This window comes from Excalfactoria chinensis, chromosome 3, assembly GCF_039878825.1.
Source record: "Excalfactoria chinensis isolate bCotChi1 chromosome 3, bCotChi1.hap2, whole genome shotgun sequence".
Lineage (NCBI taxonomy): Eukaryota > Metazoa > Chordata > Aves > Galliformes > Phasianidae > Excalfactoria > Excalfactoria chinensis.
The window spans coordinates 1,007,398-1,033,264 of NC_092827.1; the positions used below are offsets into that span (position 1 = coordinate 1,007,398).

The window sequence follows — 25,867 nt, forward strand, 5'->3', positions numbered from 1 at the left end:
CTGGACTCAGATGCCTTTTGACCTTTGTGGAAGTCAGGCTGTGGCCTGGCACACCGAGGCTGCTGTGCCTTTCCTCTTTGTGTGCTGTGAGAGCCCGCCAGCCCCAGAGTTCAACCAAGCACTTGGGCTGGTAGAGTTGTCTTTGTCTTTGCTTTCCTTCTGACTATCCTGTGCAATGGCATCTGAGAGTTTGACTGTATGGAGGTAGAAGAGTTTCTGTCCCCCCAGGATTATGGCAGGGATGATAAGCAGGAGAACCCAGCAGCCATCTCTTACAATTTTGTTATTTCCTATCTACCAGGTCTGAGAAGGTTTGCTGTGTTGTAAGGGGTGGTCCTTGTACTTGCAGTTCTTGGTCAGCTTTGCCCTGGTGTGTTCTTTACCTTCTGCTTGTTCCCTTGGCAGGCATTGTAAGGTGTGAAGCAGCCTAAAGGTGCGGAGAGATGCCTGGCTGCACGTGATGGAGTAAACCACAGCAATAATTTCTATGGGAACTTCCCAGCATCTAATTGACACTTCTGTGGGTGCAGTGCTTGTTAAGGAAGTCAGCCTTTCTGGTATCTGCTGGTGCAAGCAAATACTGCATCTTCTAAAGGAGGGTGAGGGGACTAGGGGCAAAATGCTTCTACGTAGCAGTACCAGTCTATGAGTGGTGGTTAAGATGAAGCATCTTGCACTTTTTTCAATTCTCTTGCTTTAATGTGGTTCCATGTAGTGTTATATGTTATTTCACTATCATTTGATTGTGTTCTGTAGACGCTTTACCCTGCTTGAATTACATGACTTCTGTCCTGTGCTTTGAAACTTAATCCAGAGGCATTGCAAATACAGTCTGTAATGTGTAAGACTCAGGGAGATGAGAGGAACCTTTTCCATGCAGTAGAGACAGATGAGCTGGAGGTTAAGGTGACAGTAGGACGGGACAGAGAAATTACAGTATCCTTGGCAAGAAAGAAACAAAGGCATCTATTACATAGCAGCAGGGTGGATTCCAATCAGTGTGTGTTGTTTCTTAGCTGACTTTGCAATTAGCCTGAAAAGCATGGAGCGCTTGTCAGACTGCTGCATGCAGTCAGTTAGGAGCTGGTTCCAGGTCTACTTTTTCTAAGCTTTGTGATGACTGGAATGGTTTTCTTGTAGTCGTATCTTAGGTTGTAAGGCTGGGGAGATTTGACACCAGGATTCTCACACAGAAAAAAAACACCTGTAAAAACATCTCTGTTCTGGAGTTAAGGATTAACGTTATGGATGTGGAAGGCGTTGCTCCAGTTGCTCCTTCTGATCTCCACTTGCAGCGATTCACCTTAATAGTGGAGATGAACGAAATGGTCATAAATCAAGTTTGTTCCTACAGTACAAAGGAAAATCCTGGCTGGGACAATAAATAACGACACTTCCTGTGAGTTCTTAGCACTGTGTGAGCTGAAGGACATCAGCAGACCTGCTCTGGGCTTACCAAACGCCATGGGTGCCATCTGCTGTCTCCTGCGTGCACCGCATGGCTCTGCAGCTGTGGAAAGGAGGAGGAAACGGGCTGATTTATGGAATGCAGTTCTTAATCTCTTGTTATTATGTTAATAGTTGGCCGTGTCTGGTTTAGTCACAAAACTCAGAGAAGGGGCAAACTGAACAGGTAGGGTTTGACTGGATGCTGGGCTGGCTTGTAGCGTGTTCATTAGATCGGTTCTAAGGGGAACATTGTTTTGGCTTCCTTGACGTGGTTTTCTTTAAAATCTGAATTGATGTATTACTTTGTGTCAATCAAATGAATGTCAGTATCTATTGAAAAGAAATCTGATCCTAATAAGCATGAAAATGTAATATCTTATAGTCCCAGGTTGTGTTGCTGCTGTAAATCAAATCACGTTCTGGCGCAGGTTCCAGTGCTGCAATGTGGGATCATTTCAACTGAGCTGTTAACATGGTCCGCGATGTGCTTTGGGCTGAGGATGAAGAGTGCTTTCCCTTGCAACTTCCAGGAATGATCTGGAGTCTACGTGGGCCCTGAGATCATTCCCAATAGCCACATTGGAAGGCAAGATTTAACAGCATAGGGTTCAGTTGCTGTGACCGGTCTCACTTCCTGCTTATTGGCCTAGGAGCTCTGCTTAGGACCAGGATGGGGCCTTCACTGCTGGCCTGGACGATTCCATAGGTTTAGCTGTCTCTTTAGCTGTCCTTGGGCTGCTGTTGTTGGACCTGGGACTTGTGCTGCAGGGCTGGGCTCTGGGCCTCGAGGACTGAATGCTGTGTGCTGCTCACCTTCTGCTTTAACTTCTGCCATGGAGCAGCCCTGCTCCTGCTGCTCCCTGAGGGTGGGCCTTGGCAATGGGCTTTGGCATTGCTTAATTTTCTTCTTGTAGAAGTAGCTCTAGTGTCCTGATACCAGCTTAAGCCTATTGGATTAATTGGAGATTTCTTACGTGGTATCTTGGGATTGCATGATTGAACATATGGTGGCGGTTTAGCTGGTTATTCATGGAAGCACTGCATGTGAAATAGGGACCATCATACTAAAACCATCTAGTAGAGGAGCAGTAATAAAGAGTTGTGCACAACCAAAGCATGGGCACGTCTTTATGTGACCCTGGTGCAAATCCAGGTTTGCATCAAGGACACCTGGAAGAGCCGAATGCAGACTGCAAAGGCCCATCCTGATGGAAGGCAGATCAGCTTGAACTTTAGTGGACATCAGTGCCAGGGTCACTGTGGTAAGTGTGCTTTGTTAGTGTCATGCCCACACAGCAAGTGAGCACTGATGCACTGAACTTGCACAGGGAAATAAACTATGGGTATTGGGGGAAGCATACAGACACCTCCAGGGATGGACGGGGCATCCACAGCCTCTCTGGGCAGCTGTTCCAGCACCTCACCAGTCCCATAGTAAAGATGCTGAATAAAATCACTGCCAGCTTTTGGACTCTGTGCTTGAACTGGAGCTGTAGGAGTCACCTACAGAGTGTGAACAGAACATTTTGTACAAGTGGAATGCAGGTGCTCTGCAGTGCTGAAGGCAGTTCTCTAAAAAGCAAGTATTGATAAAATCACCGCAGGAAACTGATTTGCTTCTTAGTGCTTTATATTAATCAATTGCTTTTGATACTTCTTAATTGTCTGCTGTTTCGTCTGCATGCCTATGGCTCTTGTCTTTGTATTTGTTCAAGGCTTTGTGAGCCTCCTGCTGAGGCAGCTAACACTGGATGAAGTAGCTTCACTGCTCTGCTGGTAACAGCTGAGTCTGGAAGCTGGAGGGTTTCTAAACCAGCACATAATAGGTGTTATTTACAGGGCAACAGCTTGCAGAGGGCAGCTGGCTGCTTCTCAGCACTGACAGAACAAATGGGAGCTCTTACCAGACTTCTGGGGCATGTTTTCCTCACTGCTGGAATCTCTGATGTGTCTTCAAGGCTCACCAGAAGGTGGAGATAAGGACCTTTTCCAAGGCCTGGAGAGACAGCGTGGGAGCTTCTTCCTCCTGCTTCTCACTGGTGCTTCACATTCCAATCACTGATCTATAGGGCTGGTTGTATGAGTTCTGTTCCTCATACCAGCCGACACAAGGGTCCTTCTACCTGCACATAGGAAGTAAGTGGTCCCATATAGATAGGAAGTGGAAAATCCTTAGTGGATAGTTTGGAGTCCGTGCTGTGGTGATGAAGCATAACTGAGCAATTACAGACATGCCTAGGATTTGAGACCCAGATTCCATTCTATCCTAGCGTTGCTTCATCTGTGCGCCAGAGAGCTCCCTTACTATGCTGTCTGGTGTTAGGTGTGTTGTGAGGGTTATCTAAGTATCTAAAAAGGGGGAGAAGGGAATACTGTCACATGAAGGTAACTGGGAACTGTCCCCACTGTGAACGTGTATCACTTGTGTCGTCCTGGCCCTGTCTTGGGGCAGCATTGTGGGGTATCCGTGCTTCCTGAATCACAACAGTAGCTTACATGTAACATTAAAATGAGCATTAAAAACAGCTGAAAATGTTTTGGTCCTTGCAGTCAAGACTTACCTCTTTAATTGATGAGGTGGTGATTGAATTTCACTGCCCTGTACTGAAAGTTGTTAAGCTCTGCTTTTGTAAATTCATAGAACCCTCGTGCAGAGAGAGATGAAGGAATTGAGCTAGACGTGCAGTTTGGGACAACAGTCACTTCGCAGATGCTGTAGCAAAACCCTTTTCATTAACTTACTCTGTTTCGTATATGGGCTTGTGAGAAAACCACCGCCACCAGAAAACCCCAGTAGCATGCCAAATAGTTCTAGCCATAGAAACACTTGGTGCTCAGTTACCAGCTAGAAAGTGCCAAACGCCAAACTGAAGTCTCACTTCCAGCCTCTGATTATTTCACTGTTTCTCATACTGAAACTTGCTGAAACTTCCCTCATCTGTAACGTGCTCTCTGGGGCCATGCATTAGGTGCTGTTCCAGCAGGATCGGTGTGCTAGGCAGGCTGTAGGGGGATGAGCAAGGCCAGTGTTAATAAGCACAACTCGTGATGCCAGGAATCCTTTTCTTAGGTAGATGTGACTCATACTTTTCTGTAACATCTGAAGTGATCTTCATGTTATGTTGTATTTATACATCCTTAGCTTCTCAGTGAACGTGCAGCCAGCCTGTTTGATTGCAAACTTCCTGTTTCAGGTACTGTTTAAGAATGGCTTTAGAATGGCTTTACTGTGTGTGGAAGAAATGAATGTAATTTACATTTACACTGAGTGTGAAAAACCTGGGGGTGTTTTTAATATACTAAGAATGTAAGGGCAGAATATATATATACATATATATGAATCTTCCCATCAGTGTCATGCTTTTCTCTTCTGAGTGCATGCTGCACATACATACACATGGGGTATCAGTGTGCCTACTTCAGGAAAAGAATCCTGACACAGAATCAAACTGGTTATTTTTCCTTTGGCTAGCAAGAATGTCAGGTAATGTTAAGTAAGCCAATTCAGAGTTGGCTTGCTAAACTGCAGTCAGGCTCCTTACTGGAGCAGGTGAGGTTATTGAGATTCAGAACAAGAAGCTTGAACAACTGTGGGGCAGCACAGGTAGTGATGGCATGGAATGTTTCTAGGTAGGGAGACAACTCCTGACTGCAAAAGTGATAGTTCTGTTTGCAATCAAACTTGTTCTCACTGGCATTCAGTCCTATGTGTGTCTTATGTTGTTGGCAACACTGGAATAAGCTGTGGATTATAGGTGAGAAGATAATCATAGAATCCCAGAATGGCCTGGGTTGCAAAGGCCCACTGTGCTCATCCAGTTCCAGCCCCCCTGAACACAGCCATTCAGGTGAAGAAATGCTTTTGTGATGCCCCACAGAGACCTTCGAAGTTGTAACTTAAGTATTTGTCCCTTATTTTACTCACTTTTATTACCATTTGCATTGTCTACAGGTTTGCTGTTTGTCTCATTGTCTGAAGTGCTTCAGAGGATACTGAACATTGTCTGCTCTCATACTGATCTTAATGATATTCTGCACATTTCTGGTTGCCAAATGAGTGTTCAGCACTCAATTATTAGCATTACAGCCTGTCAGTTCATCCAGCTTTCAACCCACATTAAGCCTGTTCATGCAGAACATGTGTACTTCTTCAGCTTACAAATGAGATTGGTCGGTAAGGACTTCCCTAAGCTGGCATTTCTCCATGCTCTCAGAGTGCCTGTGTAACAGGTGATACTTAGATTGTATTGCAGTGCCGAGTGTTAGCTGTGTGTGTTTGGGATGTGTTTGTGCTCACTTGGCCTTCTTGCTCAGGTTGGTAAAGACCTTCAGGATCACCGAGTCCAACCACAGCCTCCCTGGGCATCCCCTCCCAGTGCTCAACAACCCTTTCTGTAAAGAAGTTTTGGTTTCCAACCTGAACTTCCCCTGGCACGACATCCACGTTGCGTTCCACAAGATAAGCAATGAAATATGCTGCTCCTTTTTACGTGCCCCAGTAGCAGTGTGTAATGCTGTTAAAGAGCTGGCTTACTCAGACTGCTTCTATTCAGAGAACGATCTTCCCCCTCACCTCTTTTTTTATTATTACTGTTTTCTAAGTTCTTAAGAAAATGAGTGGTTGATCTCTGCAGCGTTTCCAGCCTCCTGGGCTGTTTAGAAATCACAACTTCCTTATGAATAACTGCTTCCACAGAAATAAGTGCTGTTTCTGGTACGGTCTCAGTGTTTTCCAGCCTCTCATTTGAACTGCTCTGCAGAGAGAGATGTCACTTTGCTGACAAATAGTCTCACATTATGTGGGATCTTCATATCAGGATCCAGCTGATGCGTGTTTACAGACTGTTTTTATTTCCTAATTACAGAATTACTAAGGTTGGGAAAGACCTCTGAGATCATCTTGTCCCACCACCCACCTCCCAGCCATATTGTCCACTAGACCACGTCCCTAAATACTGCTTCTGCCCTTCCTTAAACACCTGCATGGACGATGGCTCCGCTGCTTCTGAGTGCTCCAGAAAACAAAAGGCAGCTTCTAATCAGAACTGCTGATTGCTTGCTGAGCATCCAGGCAGCAGTCAGTGACCAGAGTCAGAGAATCACAGAGCATAGAGTGGCCTGTGTTGCAAAGGCCCACAGTGCTCATCCAGCTCCAACCCCTGCTGTGTGCAGGTCACCAACCAGCAGCCCAGGCTGCCCAGAGCCACATCCAGCCTGGCCTTGAATGGCTGCAAGGGATTCAGTGAGGCTTTTGGCACAGTCTTCTGTAACAGCCTTATATGCCAACTGATAGGAAGCGTGCAGTAGGCGAGTGGACAGGAAACTGGGTTGCTGAGCATTCGGACTGTGGGGTTACAGAGGTGTGATGGGCACACAGAGCACAGCTGGGTGAGTGCTGTGCCAGGGGGTGGCACTGGGGCCGGTGCTGTGGAGCGGCTGTTAATGGTTTGGGTGATGGGAACAAGTTTTCCTACAGTAAAACTTCCAGGTTTTTATTTCTCTAAAGATACTCTGCCACAGCCTGCTTGCACCCATGCAAATTAATCATTGTGGACCAGTTAATTTAAGACCATCAGTTCCTTGTACTGATTTAGTGGTCATTGGGATATCTTGATTGCACAGATTTGTGAACTTTTCTGTCTGGCACTTCTTGGGCTTTTTACTCAAGCTAAAATCAGGCTCTGTGGAAATAAAATAGCTTCCATTGTCTCCTTATATTAATAAGCTCCCGTTAGAGTTAATGCGGTGTTCCCAATCTGCTGATGATGCATCAGCTATTGTTGCTCTGCACCGTTGGTTCTGGTGTTCGGAACCTTCTTTCAGTTGGCTCAGAACATTCCTTTTTTAACCTGCCTTCAGCACCAGCTTTTATGCAGCTGACAGACCAGCTTCCCACTGCTTACCTGCCTTCCTACCTCCAGTTGGCCTCCTTTAATGGACGTTCTCATTCACGTGCTCATTGCTCGCTGTGTAAAATTTGAGTGACTGAAAACGAATTCTGGTGCTTTTTGTGATCTCTTTTTGTTTTATGCTGAATATGTTGCACTGTCCTTGCCCTGACTCCAGGTGACAGTCCTGGACAGTCCATTGCTTTTTATCTATGCTAAGCAAACTTCAGCTTGGAGATCCAATCTTTCCTTCTGCTGCTGGAAGGAGCTCAGTGGCCATGGTGATCTCCTGGCTCGGCTGGTTTTGTGCCCCCCACGCTTTCTCTCATGCTGTTTCATTATCAGAAATTGCTGTTGGGCTTCTTTATGAATCGCTGTGGCCACGATTCTGATGATGCAGAGTGGCACAGAATCATAGAATGGCTCAGGATGGAAAAGACTTTCAGGATCATCCAACCCCAACCCAACCATCCTACCCTCACTAACAGCCCTCCGCTCAATCACGGCCTTGAGCACCACATCCAAAGGGTTGTTAAACACAGCAGGGATGGTGACTCAACCACCTCCCTGGGCAGCCCATCCCAGTGCTTAACAGCCCTTTCTGTGCACAAGTTCTTCCTGATATCCAACCTAAACCTCCCCTGGCACAACTTGAGGCCATTTCCCCTCATCCTGTCACCTGGCAGCAGTGAGAAGAGACCAGCCCCGCTCTGCTGCAATCACCTTTCAGGTACTGGCAGAGCAATCAGGTCTCCCCTCAGCCTCCTTTTCCCAGCCCAAACAGCCCCAGTTCCTTCAGTCTCTCCCCATAGGCCATATTGTCCAAGCCCTTCCCCAGCCTTGTTGCCTTTCTCTGGACCTGCTCCAGCACCTCCATGTCCTTTCTGTACTTAGGTGCCCCAAACTGGACACAGCACTCGAGTGAGGCCTCACCAATGCCAAGTGCAGGGCAGGATGACTTCCCTACAATGAAACAGAATGAAATAGAAGAGAAGCTTGGGTGCACTCCTTTCTCCAACGCTGTCTCTCTGACATATTCATGCCATTATTTCATCATTGTCTTTCAAGTTTATCACCATCTTCACTCTGCATTTCTTCTCTCCTGTTTAATTTTTTCAGCTCCTTGTTGTTTCTAACAGCAATGCCAGTGTTATCCTATTAGTTGTCTCATAGACATCTTAGGGCTTGTTGCTTAGTGGCAAATCTATATGTTTGTTCTACTGCCATAATGCTGAACTCAGTATTGAGCTAGCTGAAGTTGTAAGATGGCACAGTGGCAGACTGTGTCTTTGTATAGGATCTGTGTTCTTAGAACCTTACTGTGTGTGCTCTGACATGCGCCCCTTTAAAAAGATGGCTGTGTTCCTTGGTGTATATAAAGTATTTTGTAAACAGCAACCAGACAGTACAGTAGTACTTTAAGATGCTCAAGGAACATGAACTCAGAAGATGCAGCTCTTTCAGTTGCTTTGTCCAAAAGACAAGGAATTATTTTTTGCTCAAGTATTAATTCATGTATCTTCAAGGAATGTCTCTTGGGTCGTGACTCTTCAGTGAGGTCCTTATGTCATAGAAACGTAAACATGTTTGAGATACACTTAGTGATGTAGAGGGGGAATAAATCCACTTCAGCTGCTGCATTTATCCTTGCCATGGGAAGGGGTTGCTGTCGTTTGGTATCAGCCAGCATAAAACAGAGTGATCTGTGGCTGCACTGTGAACTTGAGCTCCCTGTGTGAGGGAAGCTGTGAATTCCCCAGCCAGCTCTATAAGCAGTGATGGACTGATTTGTGTGACTAGAATGTGTTATCTTCAATTCTTAGCAACAGTTTTCTTTTGCAATTAGAACAAACAAGCAAACAAATATAAATTGTTAGCACGTTTTTACAGAGAATTTGAAGAGCTGTGAAGAAATAGGAGGAAGTTTTTCATGCAGAGGGTGGTGACGCACTGAACAGGTTGCCCAAGGAGGCTGTGGATGCCCCATCCCTGCAGGCATTCAAGGCCAGGCTGGATGTGGCTCTGGGCAGCCTGGGCTGCTGGTTGGTGACCTGCACACAGCAGGGGTTGGAGCTGGATGAGCACTGTGGGCCTTTGCAACACAGGCCGTGCTGTGATTCTCTGAATAACAAAAACTACTGAATATATGTTGCTTGATATGAGGCGAGGTGAGCTGTGATGAGGTTACGAGCACAACTCAGAACAGAAGAGAACCGTGTCACAAATGTTGCTGTTCCAAACAGCCTGTGATGGAATATCCGGAGCTGGGAGGGACCAGTGGGGCTCCCCACCCAGCAGCCCAAGTTTGCCACTGTGAGAGCTCCCAGTGTTCTCCTTTTTTCTCCCTCCTGGAGGCCATCAGAACTAGAGTGAGTTGGAAGGTTTGTGTGGAACCTTTTTCTCTACTGGAGACCATCTTTAGTGAAATGGAATGCATTAGAATTCATTGCAGCTCCGTGCTTCAGAAGAAAGCTGGTGGTTTAGCTGTAGGTAAGGCACTGTGAAGTAAGATCAATTCTCTGTCACTCACTTGTGTTTTCTAATGTATTTGCTATTTAATTTCTGTCTATTTAGTATTGAAAGCACATCATGATTCCTCTTATTGTTTCCTCCCTCCAAAGGGAGCCAAGTGCACAATGACTGAGTGATTTCGAGCTGTGTTAAATACGCATCTTCTGAAACCACTAGATTTTTACATCAGAAAGTGCTGAAATGGTGAGTAAAAAGTGCAAACCAGACGGATGGGAGACTGGTTTTGGTCCTTCTCTGAGCTGGGGCAATGGAAAGCCGCGTCTCAAATTTCAGCTAGTGAATTATCTGTTCCTTTAGGGAGAGGCAAAAGAGGAAACTGATTCTGATTTCTTATATCATCAGGGCTCGATGATTTGCAGCATGGTTTCGGTCTCTTCTGTTTGTGAGATCATGAGAATGAGATCAGCCTTGTGAGAACGGACTCAAAGAAAAGCATTTCATGTAAAAGCTGTTTTCTTTTGCAGTTAGGGTTTTTTTTTCCCCTCCAGCCGCCACCTGTGTGCTGCTCCAGCGCCACTGGAGAAACATCACAGCTCAGTATGGGGCCCGTATCATCTCATCTCCATCTGTCACGTGAATGCAAATCATAAATAACTGCAAGGAGAATGAACAAGGCAGCGGGTTCTGCCCTAAATGCAGACAGGAACAAATACCGCTACATGGGAAACGCTGGGTATTCACACTGCGGGGTTTTTTTGGCTGCAGTTGGATGAGGGGGTTTTACAGAGGAGACAACCTGATTGAGGAAAGTGCTGCAGCAACATAAATACCCACTTCCAATCCGTCCTATGATATGAAGAGAAAATAGCAATTACTTCAGAAATCCATTATTCATCGCTTCATTGCTCGGTGTCTGGCTGCATGTTGTGTGACAGTTTATTTCTTTCCCTTTGAACTGCACTGCTGCTCCTGGCTTGGCAGCAGGTTCTGCTTTCTCTCAGCACAGCCATTAAATCTCTCACCTGCGTGTCCTGTGCAGTGCTGCTGCTGGGAGATAAGGTTGGTGACTCGCAGCTGCCAGCATTGGTATTCCAGGCTCCTCTTTCAAGGGCATTTTGCTGTGATGAAGCATCTCAAATGACAAGGAAAACATACAGCCCTGTTAAATACCCTTGCTAGTCAGAGACAAGCGAGGGTAAATGGAAAAGATTTTAAAATGCATTTTGAAACCTTTAACAGAGCTTATGAGTAACAGTAAATCACATTTTTAGGCAGGAGCATTACAGGCCTATTCCATCCATTATGTGTCTACTAATGGAGAGTACCTGTCCTTCCCAGCATTCGCTTCAAGTCCAAATAGAACACGAGGAGTCCGAGCTGTTGTGAATATGTGTTCCTGCACCTCCTGCTCAAGGTCACGTAGGTTGTGCAGTCAGGAGCTGAATCCATCTCTTCCTTCGCCTCTCTCCTGTGCCTCCCTGTGAGCACTGCAGTCCCTGCCCTGCATGGATCGGGTGCAGGGGGAGACTTGTCTTCTGTCTGCTGGAAGTGGCCACATGCACCCATGTCCTTCCCCTGCCCTTATGTTTGCAAGCTATGAACTACAAATGGTTCTGCAGCATCAAAAGTAGTTGTACGGTTCTGACTGAGTTCAAACTTGTGTGTTCCTAACTGAGACAGGCAAATCATCCCGGCTAAGTGACAGCCCTTTAAGTCACTGAAACATTCTGACGTTATCAAATGTGGCACATGAAGTTGCTCACTATTTACTAAAGGAGGGGAAGTATTCCCTAATGTTTGATTTGTTTTCTGACTCTTGGATTCTCAGACCTGTAAGCGTGAGGGATGGGAAGTTGTTACCTGCAGGACATCAAGCTGTTACTTATAGAACTACGAGTTCCCCTCCAAGGAATCAGGGGTGGCCTAAGCATGGCTCATCTGATAGGTGCTCCAAACTGTACATTCTATGTCCTTACAGAGAAGCAGATTGATTTGGGGGCATTTTAACCTTCCATGTTTTTCTGGCCCAAATTCTGCATCTTTAAAAGCCTTCAAACAATAGGAGTGATTATTTGCTATGCTACGGGGTGGATATGGATATAGAACTGATGAAACACATTCAGAGAGGAGCAGTGAGGGTGGTGAAGGGGCTGGAGAATGCCGTGTGTGAAGGAGCTGGCATTATTTAGGCTGGAAAAGAAGAGGCCAAAGAGAGACCTCATTGCTCTACAACTACATGAAGGGAGGTGACAGTGAGGATTTGTCACCTCATGGATATACATCAGATGTAAAAATTCCCTTAGCAAGAGGCGTAACTGGTAACATTTGGTGGCCATTATGTTTAGAAGTTAAGAACGGGAATGTTATTTCCAGGTAGCAGTGAGTTAATCTAGGAGGGCTGTCCTAGCATCGGGTAATGCCGTATCCCACTGGCTTCCATGGCTTCCTTGGCCCCAGTGGCCTGAAGTCCCAGCCTGTCGCCCACATCTACACGCACAGCTTAAGCTGCAGCACAGTCGGAGGTGCTGAGCTCCTGGATCTTGGCCTGGGTTCCGTGTTCCGATGTGCTCCTGCTGCTCACTTGGCTCCTGGAATGTTGTGTGCTGAGGTTGATCTCCAGCTGCAGGCAGCACCTGGGGTTGTTTGGATCTGGGTTGGCGGAGGGGGCTGTTTGTTTCTTGGACATTTCTTTTCCAAAATAGTTGATTTAATGTTGCTGAAGTCTTTCTGTTGCATTTCTTCTTTGTTTGTTTTGCATTTACCTTCTATTTGTCTGTTGAGTCAATAGAAACCTCCTTTCACAATCAGAATCCTATCCCATGGACGCATACAAGAGCTTGGTTTAAGTACCTCTGACTTTTGTGGCAGGCTGAACGAGACAGAGCTGCACATTGCTGGAAACGTTTGAGTCAGACTCAGTGTGAGTCTATTTTGGGATCCCATTCAGGCACGGTGGGTCATGGTTGTAGGGCTCCATGTTATTGTGCTGGGCTTGTGCAGCACTGTAAGCAGCACGGCTGGCACCTGCGAGCAGAGCTGCAACAGAAATAATCCTGCTGTTTGTCCTGATAATGAGCACAGCCACGTCGGCTTCTGAAATTGGGCAGCGTTTTGGTTGCAGTGCGGCTGCTGTTACAGTGAGGTCCGCATATGGTGAACTTTCCCTAAGGCTAAAGCAGCAATGGTTTGCTTGCAGGAGGGGGTCAGGGTTTTGTGCAAGTTTGATTTCAGTGATTTGGCAGCTGAGCTGAAGGATCTGAAACTGGGGCACTGTTTGTATGTGCCAGGCAGGGGTGTGATTAACACTGTGCTAACAAACCCAAGCCATGCACAGCGGAATAAAGGCAGCAGGGCAGGGCTGCGGGGTCCCACACTGCACAAACAGCAGGTGAGAGGCTGACCCTGGCTAGAAAAACGTGACTCATTGCCTTCCAGCTTTGGGAGCTGTTGCCTTCCTGAAGGGACTGCTGATTCAGGTATGGGACTGCATCATCACGTGTTAATCAGCAGAGAGCCTGGGGATGTTACTGCACTCTGCTGCTTCTTGTGATGGAAAATAACCGCGGTTACCTTTAATCAGCGTTATTCTCAGTTCCAGAACCTGTTTGGTGGCTGTATGTGTCACTGTAAACGCTTTGTATTTCTGTGTGCAAGTAGAATTGCTCAGTTGCTCCTAAATCCACTCTGAAATGCAACCCTGGGATGTCTGCACACACTGTGCCCCTTTCATTCCACACACAACTGTCCTTGTTGTCAAAACATGAAACAAATGCCAAAGCTTCTGAAAGCCTTTTCAAAGCACTCTCCTTGCTCTCCATTCTCAGAGCAGTGCTTGTCTCCCTAAGCCCAGCGTAAGGCTGGTAGGGGACAGTTTTGGAGCTGAGTACTTTGAGATGGCATTCTGGTTTGGGTCAGTGCTCTCCCAAGTGCCCTCCCATCCCTGCGCCTCGGCTCTTTGGGGAAGGTGGATGGGATGGACGTGATCCCCAAATCCTCCAGCTTAGCACCTGCCAACAAGAGAGGGGCTTTCCTGCACCAGCGCTGGAACAAAAGCCATGGGCTAGGAGCAGTCCTTGTGCAGGAGAACCCTCCTTCAGAGAAGGTTGTGCAGGTGTGTTGAGGTGCACGTGTGTCTGTATCAGTGACTGCTTATTAAATATCAGACTTTGCATTATGCATGAAATAGGGCTTTACTGTTTTCCTGGGAGTCTGTTGAACTGAATGTAGCAACACTGCGCCCAGAGGTAAGGATTGCTTATAACTCATTTTGAGGGCTGGAGCAGATCTCCAGCAAGGAAAGGCTGAGGGAACTGGGCTTGTTGAGCTTGGAGAAGGCTGTGGGGAGACCTCAGTGTGGCCTTCCAGTACTTGAAGGGAGCATAAAAACAGGAGGGGAAATGGCTGTTTGTGAGGGTGGGCAGTGATTGGACAAGGGGGCCTTTGCAACCCAGGCCATTCTGTGATTCTATGTTAAAGATACCAAGAGTCACGTAGTGCTGATTGCCAAGCACTGGGAGAGCAACCTCAGCAGTGCATGTGATGGTGACACTTGGCCCAGGGTGCTGTCCCAGCAGTGACAAAGCCTAGGTCCCAGCATGCAGCGATGCAGGACAGCTTCCTCACATTGTCCTTTTCTTCCCCACTTCTCCATCTGCCATCTCCCCATTTCAGCAGTGCATCTCCTTCACCTTATGAAGGCTGGTACACGGTGTGCAAACTGCCCTGTTCCTCTGCGTGATTACTCCTGCACTTCTACTATTCATCCCTCTTCAAAACAGAATTATTGCAATTTTTCCTCTCTGTCCTAGTAAAGAAACCTTGCTGAGATGGCAATTACTTTCATTTTTTGTCTCTTCTCACCTATCCCTAAGCATAACCTAGATTTTCCCTTACAAGCTGCTGTAGCTCACTGGGGCATTTCAGCAAGCTCTTTACAGAAGCTCCCCAGTTGGTTCCCATCTCAAAACCAGAGATTACGAGGCACAACAACTCTACAGAGCACTCCAGGACTTCAGCTTCCATCTCCCAACATACATCGTGTTCCACAGCACTACGTGTTTCTGATTTTAAATCAAGATACAAACCCTACCTGAGATTTTTAGGCATGCAAACTCCTTATAATCTCATCTAATGTTAATAAATGTACATTTAATGTTTAAGTTGTCAGATTGATATTGTCTGTTTCTTCCAGAGCAGACGTAATTTTGAAAGGTTCTTGCATTGAGAATCATAGAATCACAGCACGGCCTGTGTTGCAAAGGCCCACAGTGCTCATCCAGCTCCAACCCCTGGTGTGTGCAGGTCACCAACCAGCAGCCCAGGCTGCCCAGAGCCACATCCAGCCTGGCCTTGAATGCCTGCAGGGATGGGGCACCCACAGCCTCTTTGGGCAACCTGTTCAGTGCGTCACCACCCTCTGGGGGAAAACTTCCTCCTCAGATCCAACCTCAACCTGCCCTGTCTCAGTTCCAAACCATTCCCCTTGTCCTATCTCCTTTTTGGAGATGGTTCCTTTTCTCTCCCCTTTGGGCCGTGCTGCTGATGTCTCCCTGTGCTCACATACACATGACTCATCACTGCTCTCAGCGTTTCCTTCCAGCTCTTGGAAAACCACTTAGTAACTTTTCACTTTCCTGATGACGTGCTTTTTCCATTGCAGCCTACTTAGAACTTCGCTCTGGCGTCTGTACGCTGTTTTCTGCAATTCCACATATATATGATATTCAAATGCATGAATAAAAGTTCTTCTAAGCAGCACAGAAATGGTAGCTTCACATTCTTCCCTGAAAACATCTTACTGTGGTTTGTGCAGAACCCCCAGCTCTGCAGTGGGTGCTGTATGGACCAGCTGGTTGCCATGTTGAGCTGCGTCCATCACTCTGCTGCCTTGCTCTGTCCCTGCCTCTGCTGTCCATCTGTACGTTCTTGGGTCAGAACATCTCCAGTGCTGTTATATGTTTCTATTCTGGTTTTGGATCTTCCTTTGTGATTGCTGCTGCTCGGGGTTACTATAAATGCAAGTTAGAAAAAAAATGGGCAAAGAATTGAACAGAACTTGGAACAGAAAGTGCTGCTGTTAGGTACCAGCTTTGCTGTATCAGCATCTAAGTTTACTGCCAGTCCATGGGGTGAGCAGCTGACATCTCTGCAGAGGTTCTTTCATTAACTAACATGGAGTTCCCCGTGCTTCCCAACCTTCTGGCGCTGGCTGAAGAGCTGGTTGGGGAGCTGTGCAGTGTGAGCTGAGCTGAGCTTCTGCTCCGTGTGTCCGTGCCATCATTTTGGTGCAGGTGTCTGTGCTGAATTTCATCAGGCACACTGCAGGCTGCGGCCCCATCTGACTGCGCTTCGGCAAAGACATTGGAGTGAGTTCTACACAGCAGAGTTTAAACACCCGTAGCAAACTGTGCATCTTCCCATGGCGCGGTACGAGCTGCAGCATCTGCCAGTGCGGCTCAGTAAGTGCCCGGTGTCTCACACGGAGCTGTGTGCCGTTAGCTTTGGAGCAGTAAGATGAGCACTTGCAGGTTTGCTTTCTGCAGTCTCACCGGCCTGCTTTAGTTAAATACGTTCATTCTGCCTGTTAGTCTGACTTGGCTGTCAGCGTCACCTGTGGGGCTGCAGGATCTGAAAGTGACTTGTGGATCGTGAGGATGGAAAGAAAGAATATTGCACCTTTGGGATAAAGGTTGACTTCAATGTCGTTGCAAACCCAGGACCTGTGTTCCACAGCACATCTTTTAGTGCTGCAGGCAGCCCACCTGGCCAGGCACAAGCTGTCCTAAGGGACCAATGGATCTGAAACCGCTTTTGCAGGGCGCGTTTCCTTTCATCCAAAGGCTGCTGAAGGAGCACGTCTAAGGGCAGAGGGTGCAGAGGCTGCTTGGTGTGACCTCCCGATTTCAAGGGAAATGGCTGTGCTCTGTTCTTTGAAGGGGCACTGAGTTCCCAGCCGGGCTCTGATCTCCCTGAAGGTGAGTCACAGTGCACCGTGTGTCAGCGGTGGGATGCCATGTGCAGGATGCTGATTGCTCCCCATGACAGCACCCAGTGCTCGCTGAGCTCATGTGCGGGGTTACGCAGCTTGCCTGATGACAAAGCCAACAGCCAGTAAAGCACAACGCTGCCGCCTTGTTTGTCTTTCATCGGCGCTCTGCTATAGATTTTAAGGTATAATCAAGTACTGAATGGCACCGTAAGGCTGGTAGCTTGAAATGCTGGGTTAATTTACACTCGGAGCAGAGCTCTCAGTGTCGGGCGATCCTTTTTTTGCCAACATAAGCACTCAGCTGAAACAACAGCTATGACTCAGTTGCCAGCGAACGCTGCTTGAATTGATTTAGTCCCAGTTCAGATTTAGCACATAATCATGTTCAATTTGATCCACTGTGCTGCCGAGAGATAAAAGGGCTGAAAAAATAGACGTAGCTGATGTCAGTGGTGGCGGTGATGTCACTGCTGGAGATGGGCTGTGCGTTACCATGCTGTGCTCACTGCTGGCTGTGCGGAAGGAGCGAGCCGCGGTGTGCCGAGAGCAGCTGGACGGAGCCGGCCCAGAGTCTGGGGCTGTTCGATAGCGGCAGCGCATCAAAGCTTCCTGCTTTCTTCCCACCGCTCCATCCCCTGAGGCTGCTGAACTCCGTGTGCTCAAGGGGGGGATGCCAGCCCGTAGCATGGACTGTGATGTCTCTACTCTGGTTGCCTGTGGGGTTGATGCGGAGATCTTTGCCAACCAAGAGGTTAAGGTACGCACCTCCGATTCTTTTGTTACGGATGGTTCCTATAAACCCTGGGGGAGCAATAGGAGTTTGGATGTAGCAGTTGAGGGTAAGGAGGCGGGTGAGGTTCCGCTGCGGTAGTAGAAGGCAGGCAGTTAAATAGTCTGTTAATTAGCAGCGAGAGATGCGGGAGAGGAATGCGCTGCCTTGTTACGCTCAGCTGAAAGAAGAGCCCGCTGCTCTTAACAATGTCAGGACCGGGTTATGTAACTGACATCTGTGTGCGTGAATGCCTCGTCTAACTAACGAATCGTTCGGTGTTAATTTGGTACGGCTATTTTTAGCCCGCTGTCACTCTTTAGATCAGCCATGCTGCCAATGGTATTTATCAATATCGACCACCTTCGGGTGGCTTTCCTGCTCTGGGCAGCAGCTGTTTGTTGCCTTCAGACCCAAACCAAGTATGCGGGAGCAGCGTCTTTGTGAAGGGTTACAAGTTAGTGCCAAGTGATGCAGCTGCAGCAGCGCAGGGTACAGAAAGTTGTGCATCTCCCCATCGTGTGGATACCTCAAACCCAGGGCTCAGCTCTAAGGCTGGATGTGCCGGGCTCATAGTCTCTTCATTAGACATCTGCTGTAGAAAACTCACTGTATGTAATTGCTTACTGTTGAAATCAATTACCTTTCTCATTTCTTATATCACTGCAGGAAAATCACTGCAAATTAAGTTTGAAAGAGGAATTTTAAGTATGCTTTTCACAGATCATCTGAAAGAGCTCGTAGGCATCGTACAGCGATACTCAGTGCTTTATTTAAAGGGCACACACGGACAGCATTCCATTTCTAATCCGATCGTTGTGTTCTTCGTGTGAAAATAATGAAGTGGGGGGAAAAGGCAACAAAATTGGGGTCAAATTTGGCCCCCCTCTTCTGTTTAACTCTGAGTCACACATTGAAATCAATGGAAATAGGTGGGAAAAACGTTTTCATTTGCGGGAGGTCGTGCTATTTATTGCTGTTGGTTTGTTAGGTGTCACACATAATCCTACAAGCGCTTTTAGGCTCCAGCAGGAGATTCCTGTTAATTTAAAAGGCTTTCTCTTTGCAATTCAATATTGGGTTCAGAGATGAAACCGATAGAGAGTAATTGTGAGGAGTGGCTGAGGTGGATGGCCCTGCCTGCACCCCGACTCATTTCTTGGCTGCTCAGAGGAGTGAGATGTGTGTTCTCTTACTGCCCTTCTGGCATTAAAGGCTGAAATTGAGGAATGCAGAAATTAACCTGCACTGACAGAGACTCGTAGCTGGAGCGGCTGCCTGTCAGTGCCATGTTTGACATCGGGCTGTGCAAGAAATTAAACGTGTGGGGATCCTTCTGAGTAAGGAATAACAGCAGTGAGGAAGTACAAACCTAGATTCCATACATCAGCAGAAAGCTTTCCATTGACTTTGGTGAGACTTAGAGTAGCCTGATTTCAACTGCAGCATCTGGAAAGCATGGCTTGAGGTGCACGGGATAACAGTGAACTGAAGGGTTACAGGGGTGTTATGGGAATCAGAATCCCTTCCGTGTGCCATTTTGCTTGGACTTTCTGTGCTTTGTTTGCTTTGGTTAAAACTGTCTTATTCTTGATGCCTGAGTTCAAAGTGAGTGCACAGACTCTGAGCACATTTACACTGGGGACTGCACTGCAGACTGCAGTGCAGCTTGCAAACAGTAAGTTGACTTGGAAGTCAGTTGGCTGAGATGCTGAGAGCAGCCTGTCCTCGTTGACCCACGGCTCCATGCAGACCAGTTTTCACCTACCAGCCAGCGAACTGGTGCCACAGCAGCCAGCAGTGCTGCTGCAGCCAGGGCCCAGCACCGGGGGCTGCAGTGTGGGCAACCTCCTTGTTGCAGCTTGAGCACTGCTGGTGTTTTAAAGGTGGGGAGAGCTACTACAAGAAGTTCAGCATAAGGAACACTGGTGTTTTTGTTTGCAAAAAGGGCTCCGCTCCATTTTCTACATTGACGGTGATCACACTGTGTTTATGTTGACTTTGTTAAGGGAATCGTCAAGATTTAAGGTTGGAAGGGAAGAATCGTAGAATCATTAAGGTTGGAAAAGACCTCTAAGATCATCTAGTCCAACTGTCAACCCATCTCCACCGTCCCACTGAGCCATGACCCTTATAGGTCTGTTTCTGAGAAGAGACAGGAAAAGAGCAAAAGCAAGCACAGGAGTTGCTGCATTCAACTGGAAGACCCGAGTACTGAAAACTGAAGTTACATGGAATCACAGCATGGCCTGTGTTGCACAGGCCCACAGTGCTCATCCAGCTCCAACCCCCTGCTGTGTGCAGGGTCACCAACCAGCAGCCCAGGCTGCCCAGAGCCACATCCAGCCTGGATGTGCTGCTGTTGTGGCCAGGAGCTGCCCCAGGCCAGCAGTGGAAGTGCTTAGCTTGTGTTTGTGCCATAGAGCAGGTGGGAATGGAGCTGGGGCTGCTGCTTTCCAAGGCGGTGGCCCAGAAGCACAGGACTGCACTGCGGGGTTCAGAGCAGAGCAAGCTGCTCAGCTTCTTGCTGCTCTCCCACCCATGGAAATGACCTTAATTCTGCAGGCTCAGTGCCCTCAGCATCTGGCAGCCAGACTCGGAAATGCTCTTTTTTTCCATTTGGCCTCTGAAACGGGAGAATAATGACTTGGTGCAGAAGGCAGAGCTTTTTACTTTCAGCATATCTAGCGGCTCATCCTTTCTACAAACATTGATATGTATGGGTGCCCTGAAACTGGCAGCTGGCCACTGTGCTTACACCCATGGTTCGCCACCCATGACGCCATGCAGCTGGCCTTTGGGTTTCCATCCGCTGTTGCTTTGAGTTGCATTTTCTAGCCCAATAATTAGGTCATGCTGATCAGGGTGCTGCTGTCCATACCGTGCCTGTATGTCAGATTAGCAAACTTAAAGACAGCCACAGAAATCACAGAGTGCAGTTCTGCTTTGGAGTTCACCTGGACAATTGAGATTCTTCTTTCAGCACCTCTAGATGAACACAGGCCGTTCTGTATTTCTAAGGTTCTATCTTAATGCAGGAGAAAAACGGTGTGGAGATGAGCTCGGTGCCAAAAGGAGATAAAAACGTCTTCACTGTTTTGACTGTATTGCTGTGGGGGATTAATCCCCACGGGTGCAGGATCTCTGCCAGTAAACTTGTTCGGTGGCAATGCTGCCACGAGCAGACTGCAGACAGCAGCTGTCTGGGACGTGAGGCTTTGGGATCAGTCACTGCCTTGCAGTTGCCTGTGCAAGGTGTAGATACCTGGCTAGATGCCTGTGTAGCACAAAAGAATCCTTGGCTGGTGAGGTGTTTCTGCACCACTTCAGCTCTCCATTCGTAGAAGTGACTCATTCAGAGATGTTGTGAGGTTTACAGTTTAAATGCTCTAAGGTTAGAGTCCAGTGAAGAAAGCTGTAGAGAAAAGTGCTGCTCCCGCTCTGGGTGCTGCAGCTGCCCAATGGCACAAACCAGGACTTGTCTGCAGAGTTTCTGCATTCCCTTGTTCAGCTTTTTCTCCTTAGCTGTGTAACCTTGATTTATGGCAAGAGACTGCTGCACGGTGATAAGGCTCCAGCTAACGGGAGATAAGGAGGAACGCAAACAGCAGCGTGACTACCAAAAGAATCCTGCTAGCTAAAAGACCTGTTTTATAATCTCTCCTGTTCCTCTGGCTGCTCTGTGTGTGTACATCGTTTCCTCTCAAGCCTTACCAATAGTTGCTGCTTCTTAACATGACTGAAGGTTTGATGTTGAGAGAAGCGGCACTTTTGCAGACAAACACCTGTTCCACCTCTCCATTAACAAACACTTTGTGGATTGATGGATGTGCTTTGTGGTTGGCTGGTCCTTCCTTTAAGATTTAAATCATCTGCTAAGTTTTCATCGTTCTCATGCCAAGCAACATATTTGCTTTGGAAGATTATTATCAGATGCAAAATGCAGCAGCCACGGCAGTGTGATTTCAAGCAGTGAATTCTCCCTTGGTGAAGAGATGCTGAGCAAAAAGAGTAGCAGTGTTTATCAGACAGCTGAATAACACACACATTGCCAAGGTTGAGAAGCAAGGTGGCTGAGTGCTGCTGACTGCTGCTGAGTGCTGCTGAGTGCTGCTCAGTTGTTGCAGGGCTTTCTGTTGTCCATCCACATGTTTAGATTGGTGCCAGGGCTGCATGTGTAGCTTTAATTATTACTTGTTCTGGCCAGATAGTAAAGCTCTCCCCCCTTTTCTCCTTGGCAGTGCATCTCAAAGCACGTACAGCCATGAAGTTTGACTCCAGCCTATGCTTGCTGTCTAGATATGAAGTTTATTTCTGCTTTCTTCATGTGAATTCCTGACAGCGGATCCCTTCCTCATAACATCACTGTTCCTAAGATGCATTTAATTGCCTTCGTTTGGTATTTCTGGTGATGCCCCAAACCAGCCCTTGGCAGCACTAGCTCTGACTGAGTAAGCAGCCCCACTGTCACTGAAGGATCCCGCTGCACAGTGGGACGTTCCTCCCCTGGCAGTGCTGGCTCCTCTCAGTTTAGTGCCATCCAGTCTTACCCAATGTTCCTTCCAGTTCCTATCCAAGAAGAAGAGGTAAGGTTAATTAAACAGGACTTCCCTCCTGTGAACTTACGTTGGTGCTAAGCAGGTTAGCATCATTGATAAACAGTAAATTAGTAAATTAATCTTGAAAGTCCATCAGCATTCCAGCGCCTTTTGGAGGCTCCCTTCCTGCCTCCAGCTGACAACCCCCATGCAAGGAGGTTCCTCGGGCTGCTGCCCCTCTCCTTCCAACTCACTGCCCAGAAGACTTTGCCATTACGTGTCTCTGTGGGACCGAGCGGCTGGACGGCGCTGAATGAAGCTACACAAGCTTATGGCAGTATGTACTTTGTAAGCCTTACCACGGCCTCCTGTAGGCCTCCTATAAGGCTGCTGCTGGGCCCTGAACCAGCACCACAGGATCCTTGAACTGAGGGAAAAAGAAAGTAAAGCCTTATTAATGGTAACAGCTGGGATCAAAGCCAAACGAGTGGCCATAATAGTAAGAAGTACGCTGCTTATGTTAGGCAGAAGTAAATTATTGATGTACTTAAGTTTTAGAGATTTGGGAAGTTGATTTTATTTGTGGTGAATGAATGAAGATGAAAGGTTTTGCGATGTCTATTTCTTGCTTTCATAGCAGATAACCAGGGCTGGAAGTGTTGAAAAACGACAGTGATTTACAGCAGTGATTTAAGCTGCACACAGTCCTGGCTCCCAGAGCAGCGATATTTCTTGTGCTAAGGGGAAGGGCCTCAGTGTCACTAAGTACTGCTGAATGGAAACGTTAGCTTGGCATCCAGTAACAGTCCTGGAGGAGACAACCCAGTGCCTGCTGCATCTAGAACATAACAGAACATCTCTGAATGCCACCGGCTGGATGTTTGCTCAAACTGCTGCCGAGGCTTTAACTGTTCTATGTTCTGTGACTTACCTGTAGGACGCTGCTATTGCTTCCAAGCTCTTCATTTATCTGACCCTACATGTCTTCTATCAAATTGAAGGTGTGTCTGCACCAAGTCTGGATCTACTGTGTTTCTGAGCTGTCTACCTCCTAGAGAGTCTGTGGCTGTGCTGAGGGACTTACAGGCTGGATGGGTTCACTTCTAGTTGACAGTTTGTCCTCAATTAAATATCAGTATCCTGCACTGATTAAAGAAACACTTGCACCTTCAGCTCCATTCAGTACTGAGACTGAGAAGGGTAAGATCTGTTCTGGAGCTTCCAGTGAACACGGCCTCTGCAGCACAGGGCTTTGCAGGCGGGTGCATGCACAGCGGGCTGAGCCATCGTGGGACTCTCCTGACTTGCTGTTCTCAGGGATCTTTATGTCACTTACAATGCAGGTGCACCCAACTCAAATGCTTTGGGAGTCTTACTTCAAGTCAGGCTCCTTGAAATGCACACTGTGGACTCGTGCACCATTAGATGATAACTTCAGGAGACGCAGACATAGCCTAGCAGTGCCATGCAGCAGGAAGCTGGACTCTACATGGTGCCACCTATTTTTATATGTCCTATTCGGTTTTACTATTAAAAACCAGTCCCCATTTGGTTACCCCTCTGGTTCCCAGTCACTGCCTTTGTTGCCTTCTTGCTCCCTCACCTCTGACTATGAGACTTAACAGAGAGCAGCTTCAGTTTCATAAAGCTGGTCCGGTATCTTTTTAATATCGTGCTGCTATTGATATATTTTTCACATCAGGAAATGAAAATGATTTTGATGAAAAGCAGTGCTGTTTGTAGCTGTAAGATAGGATTAGTCTACTTTCCAGTTCTTGTTTCGAAACAAATTCTGTGCCAACTGGAAATTATCCAGTTGGTTGAAAGATGACATGGGAGCAGTTTGCTCAGGAATGTTTGCTTCTTCACCCTGGGGTTCCTTCCATCTGCCCACTAAAACAATTTTAGCACTGCAAGACTGAAACTCCGTACTCTGTATCCTGTCTGCTAGTGGTCATTCTGCTAGTGCATTTTGCTGGCACAGCTGCCCAGAGAGGCTGTGGATGCCCCGTCCATCCCTGGAGGTGTTCAAGGCCAGGTTGGATGGGGCCCTGGGCAGCCTGGGCTGGTATTCAATGTGGAGGTTGGTGGCCCTGCCTGTGGTGGGGGGTTGGAGCTTCGTGATCCTTGAGGTCCCTTCCAACCCAACCAAGCTGTGATGCTGGGATTCTATGGTGTTTTTCACTGAGCTGTATGGAACACTGCAGGGTGTTTCTCATTGACGCTGGAGCAGCTCAGGGTGCTGGAGTCCCCCAAAGGCCCTGACCTGTCTTTGGGGATGAAACAACCTCACAAAGTGCAAATCACATTCGTTTCACTGAAGTGTACTCAAACTGGAAAACGTTTTTTTTTCATAGGAGAGTGGAGAAATGGATGTTACCATGACAATATAAAAGCAGCATAGAGTGAAGAGTGCATGATCTTTCTTTGTGCAGATCACGAGTCACAGGATGGTTGGGTTGGAAGGGACCTCAAGGATCACGAAGCTCCAACCCCAAACCACAGGCAGGGCCACCAACCTCCACACTGAATACCAGCCCAGGCTGCCCAGGGCCCCATCCAACCTGGCCTTGAACACCTCCAGGGATGGACGGGGCATCCACAGCCTCTCTGGGCAGCTGTTCCAGCACCTCACCGCTCTCACAGTAAAGAACTTTGCTTTCCATCCATCTTCTGCCATGACCCACAAAACAAATTCACAGTTAAACTTATCAAAATGATAACCATATTAAGACCAGCCGTATCCAGCAGATTGTGGCTAATCCGGGGCTGCTCTGTGGGCACCCAAGGTGTGGGACTGAATGCATCGTGACAGTGTCTTACCGTGGCCTCTTCCAGTACGACGTGTAGGTATGAACACTGCATTCCATGGCAGTTCTGCCACTGGCAGCTAGGAGGACCAGGTGGTTATCTGTAGTTATCCCTCCCTTTTTCCTGTGGGAGGACACGGATGCACACCGTGGTGGCTTTGCACTTTCTCATAGCGTAGTTTTAGTGGTGAGAGAAGTCTACATCCTCTGTAATAACATCACTTAATGTGTTTGATATTCTGCTTCCAGTCAGTGCATCATCCCAGCCACCTGCAGTTCTTTTTGTGCACAGATTCATTCTTTACATACTTTAACGTTGTTTTCCTTTCCCATCCTCCTTTTCTGTCCCCCCATTTAGGCCGGTTCAATCAATAGGAAACAGGAGCTGGAACAAAGAGAAGCATCTCAAGGAAACGGTTGCTCGTTTTTGCACTGTAGCACAGTGTGAGGAGGTGTGCTGTGCTAACCAGGCACAACTGCAGGCAGGTGTGCTGTGTGGTGGTATAAGCATCTCTCGTGTGCTCCTGAAGCCCCATGTCCTTCTGCAGCCCACCAGGCAGCACTGGTTTGGTGCCATTGGGTCACAGTGTGTGGCTGTGGGAGCAGTTGGATGCTGCTTCTATGGCCCACACTGAGCTGCACAGGGCAGAACGTTTGTGGAATGGCTTCTGGAAGGGGTTTCCATCTCCCTCCCTTGGCTGTGTGTGAATGCACATTGTTTCATCTCTGTACACCCCTGTTCTTATCCAACCCAAGGCTGATTTTTGTCTTAGTTTTCTTTTTCCCTTATCCATACACATTTGTTTCTGATGAAAGGTACTGACACAGAACACTTGTGCACAGCATTAGCCTTCAAACACCATTCATTGTAATTAAGGTGGGCTTACTGCAGGCTGCACTGAGTCCCTTGGTTTGCAGCAGCCCGCTGCTGCTCTCGCTGTGTTCTTGTTGTG

At 47.5% G+C, this 25,867-nt stretch overlaps 1 protein-coding gene across 4 annotated transcripts in view; it reads left to right on the forward strand.

Moving 5' to 3' along the window:
- RCAN2 (regulator of calcineurin 2) overlaps positions 1-25,867 on the forward strand; it is a 57,529-nt gene that overhangs the window by 13,115 nt on the left and 18,547 nt on the right. The window contains exon 1 of one of the 4 annotated variants that reach the window (XM_072331926.1): positions 16,896-17,554. The exons of the other annotated variants lie outside the window; for them this stretch is intronic. Within the exon in view, the coding sequence (XP_072188027.1) occupies positions 17,468-17,554 (87 nt within the window). The 5' untranslated portion in view covers positions 16,896-17,467. Of the gene's footprint in view, positions 1-16,895; positions 17,555-25,867 lie in introns of those variants that run through there. 4 annotated transcript variants of the gene reach the window in all.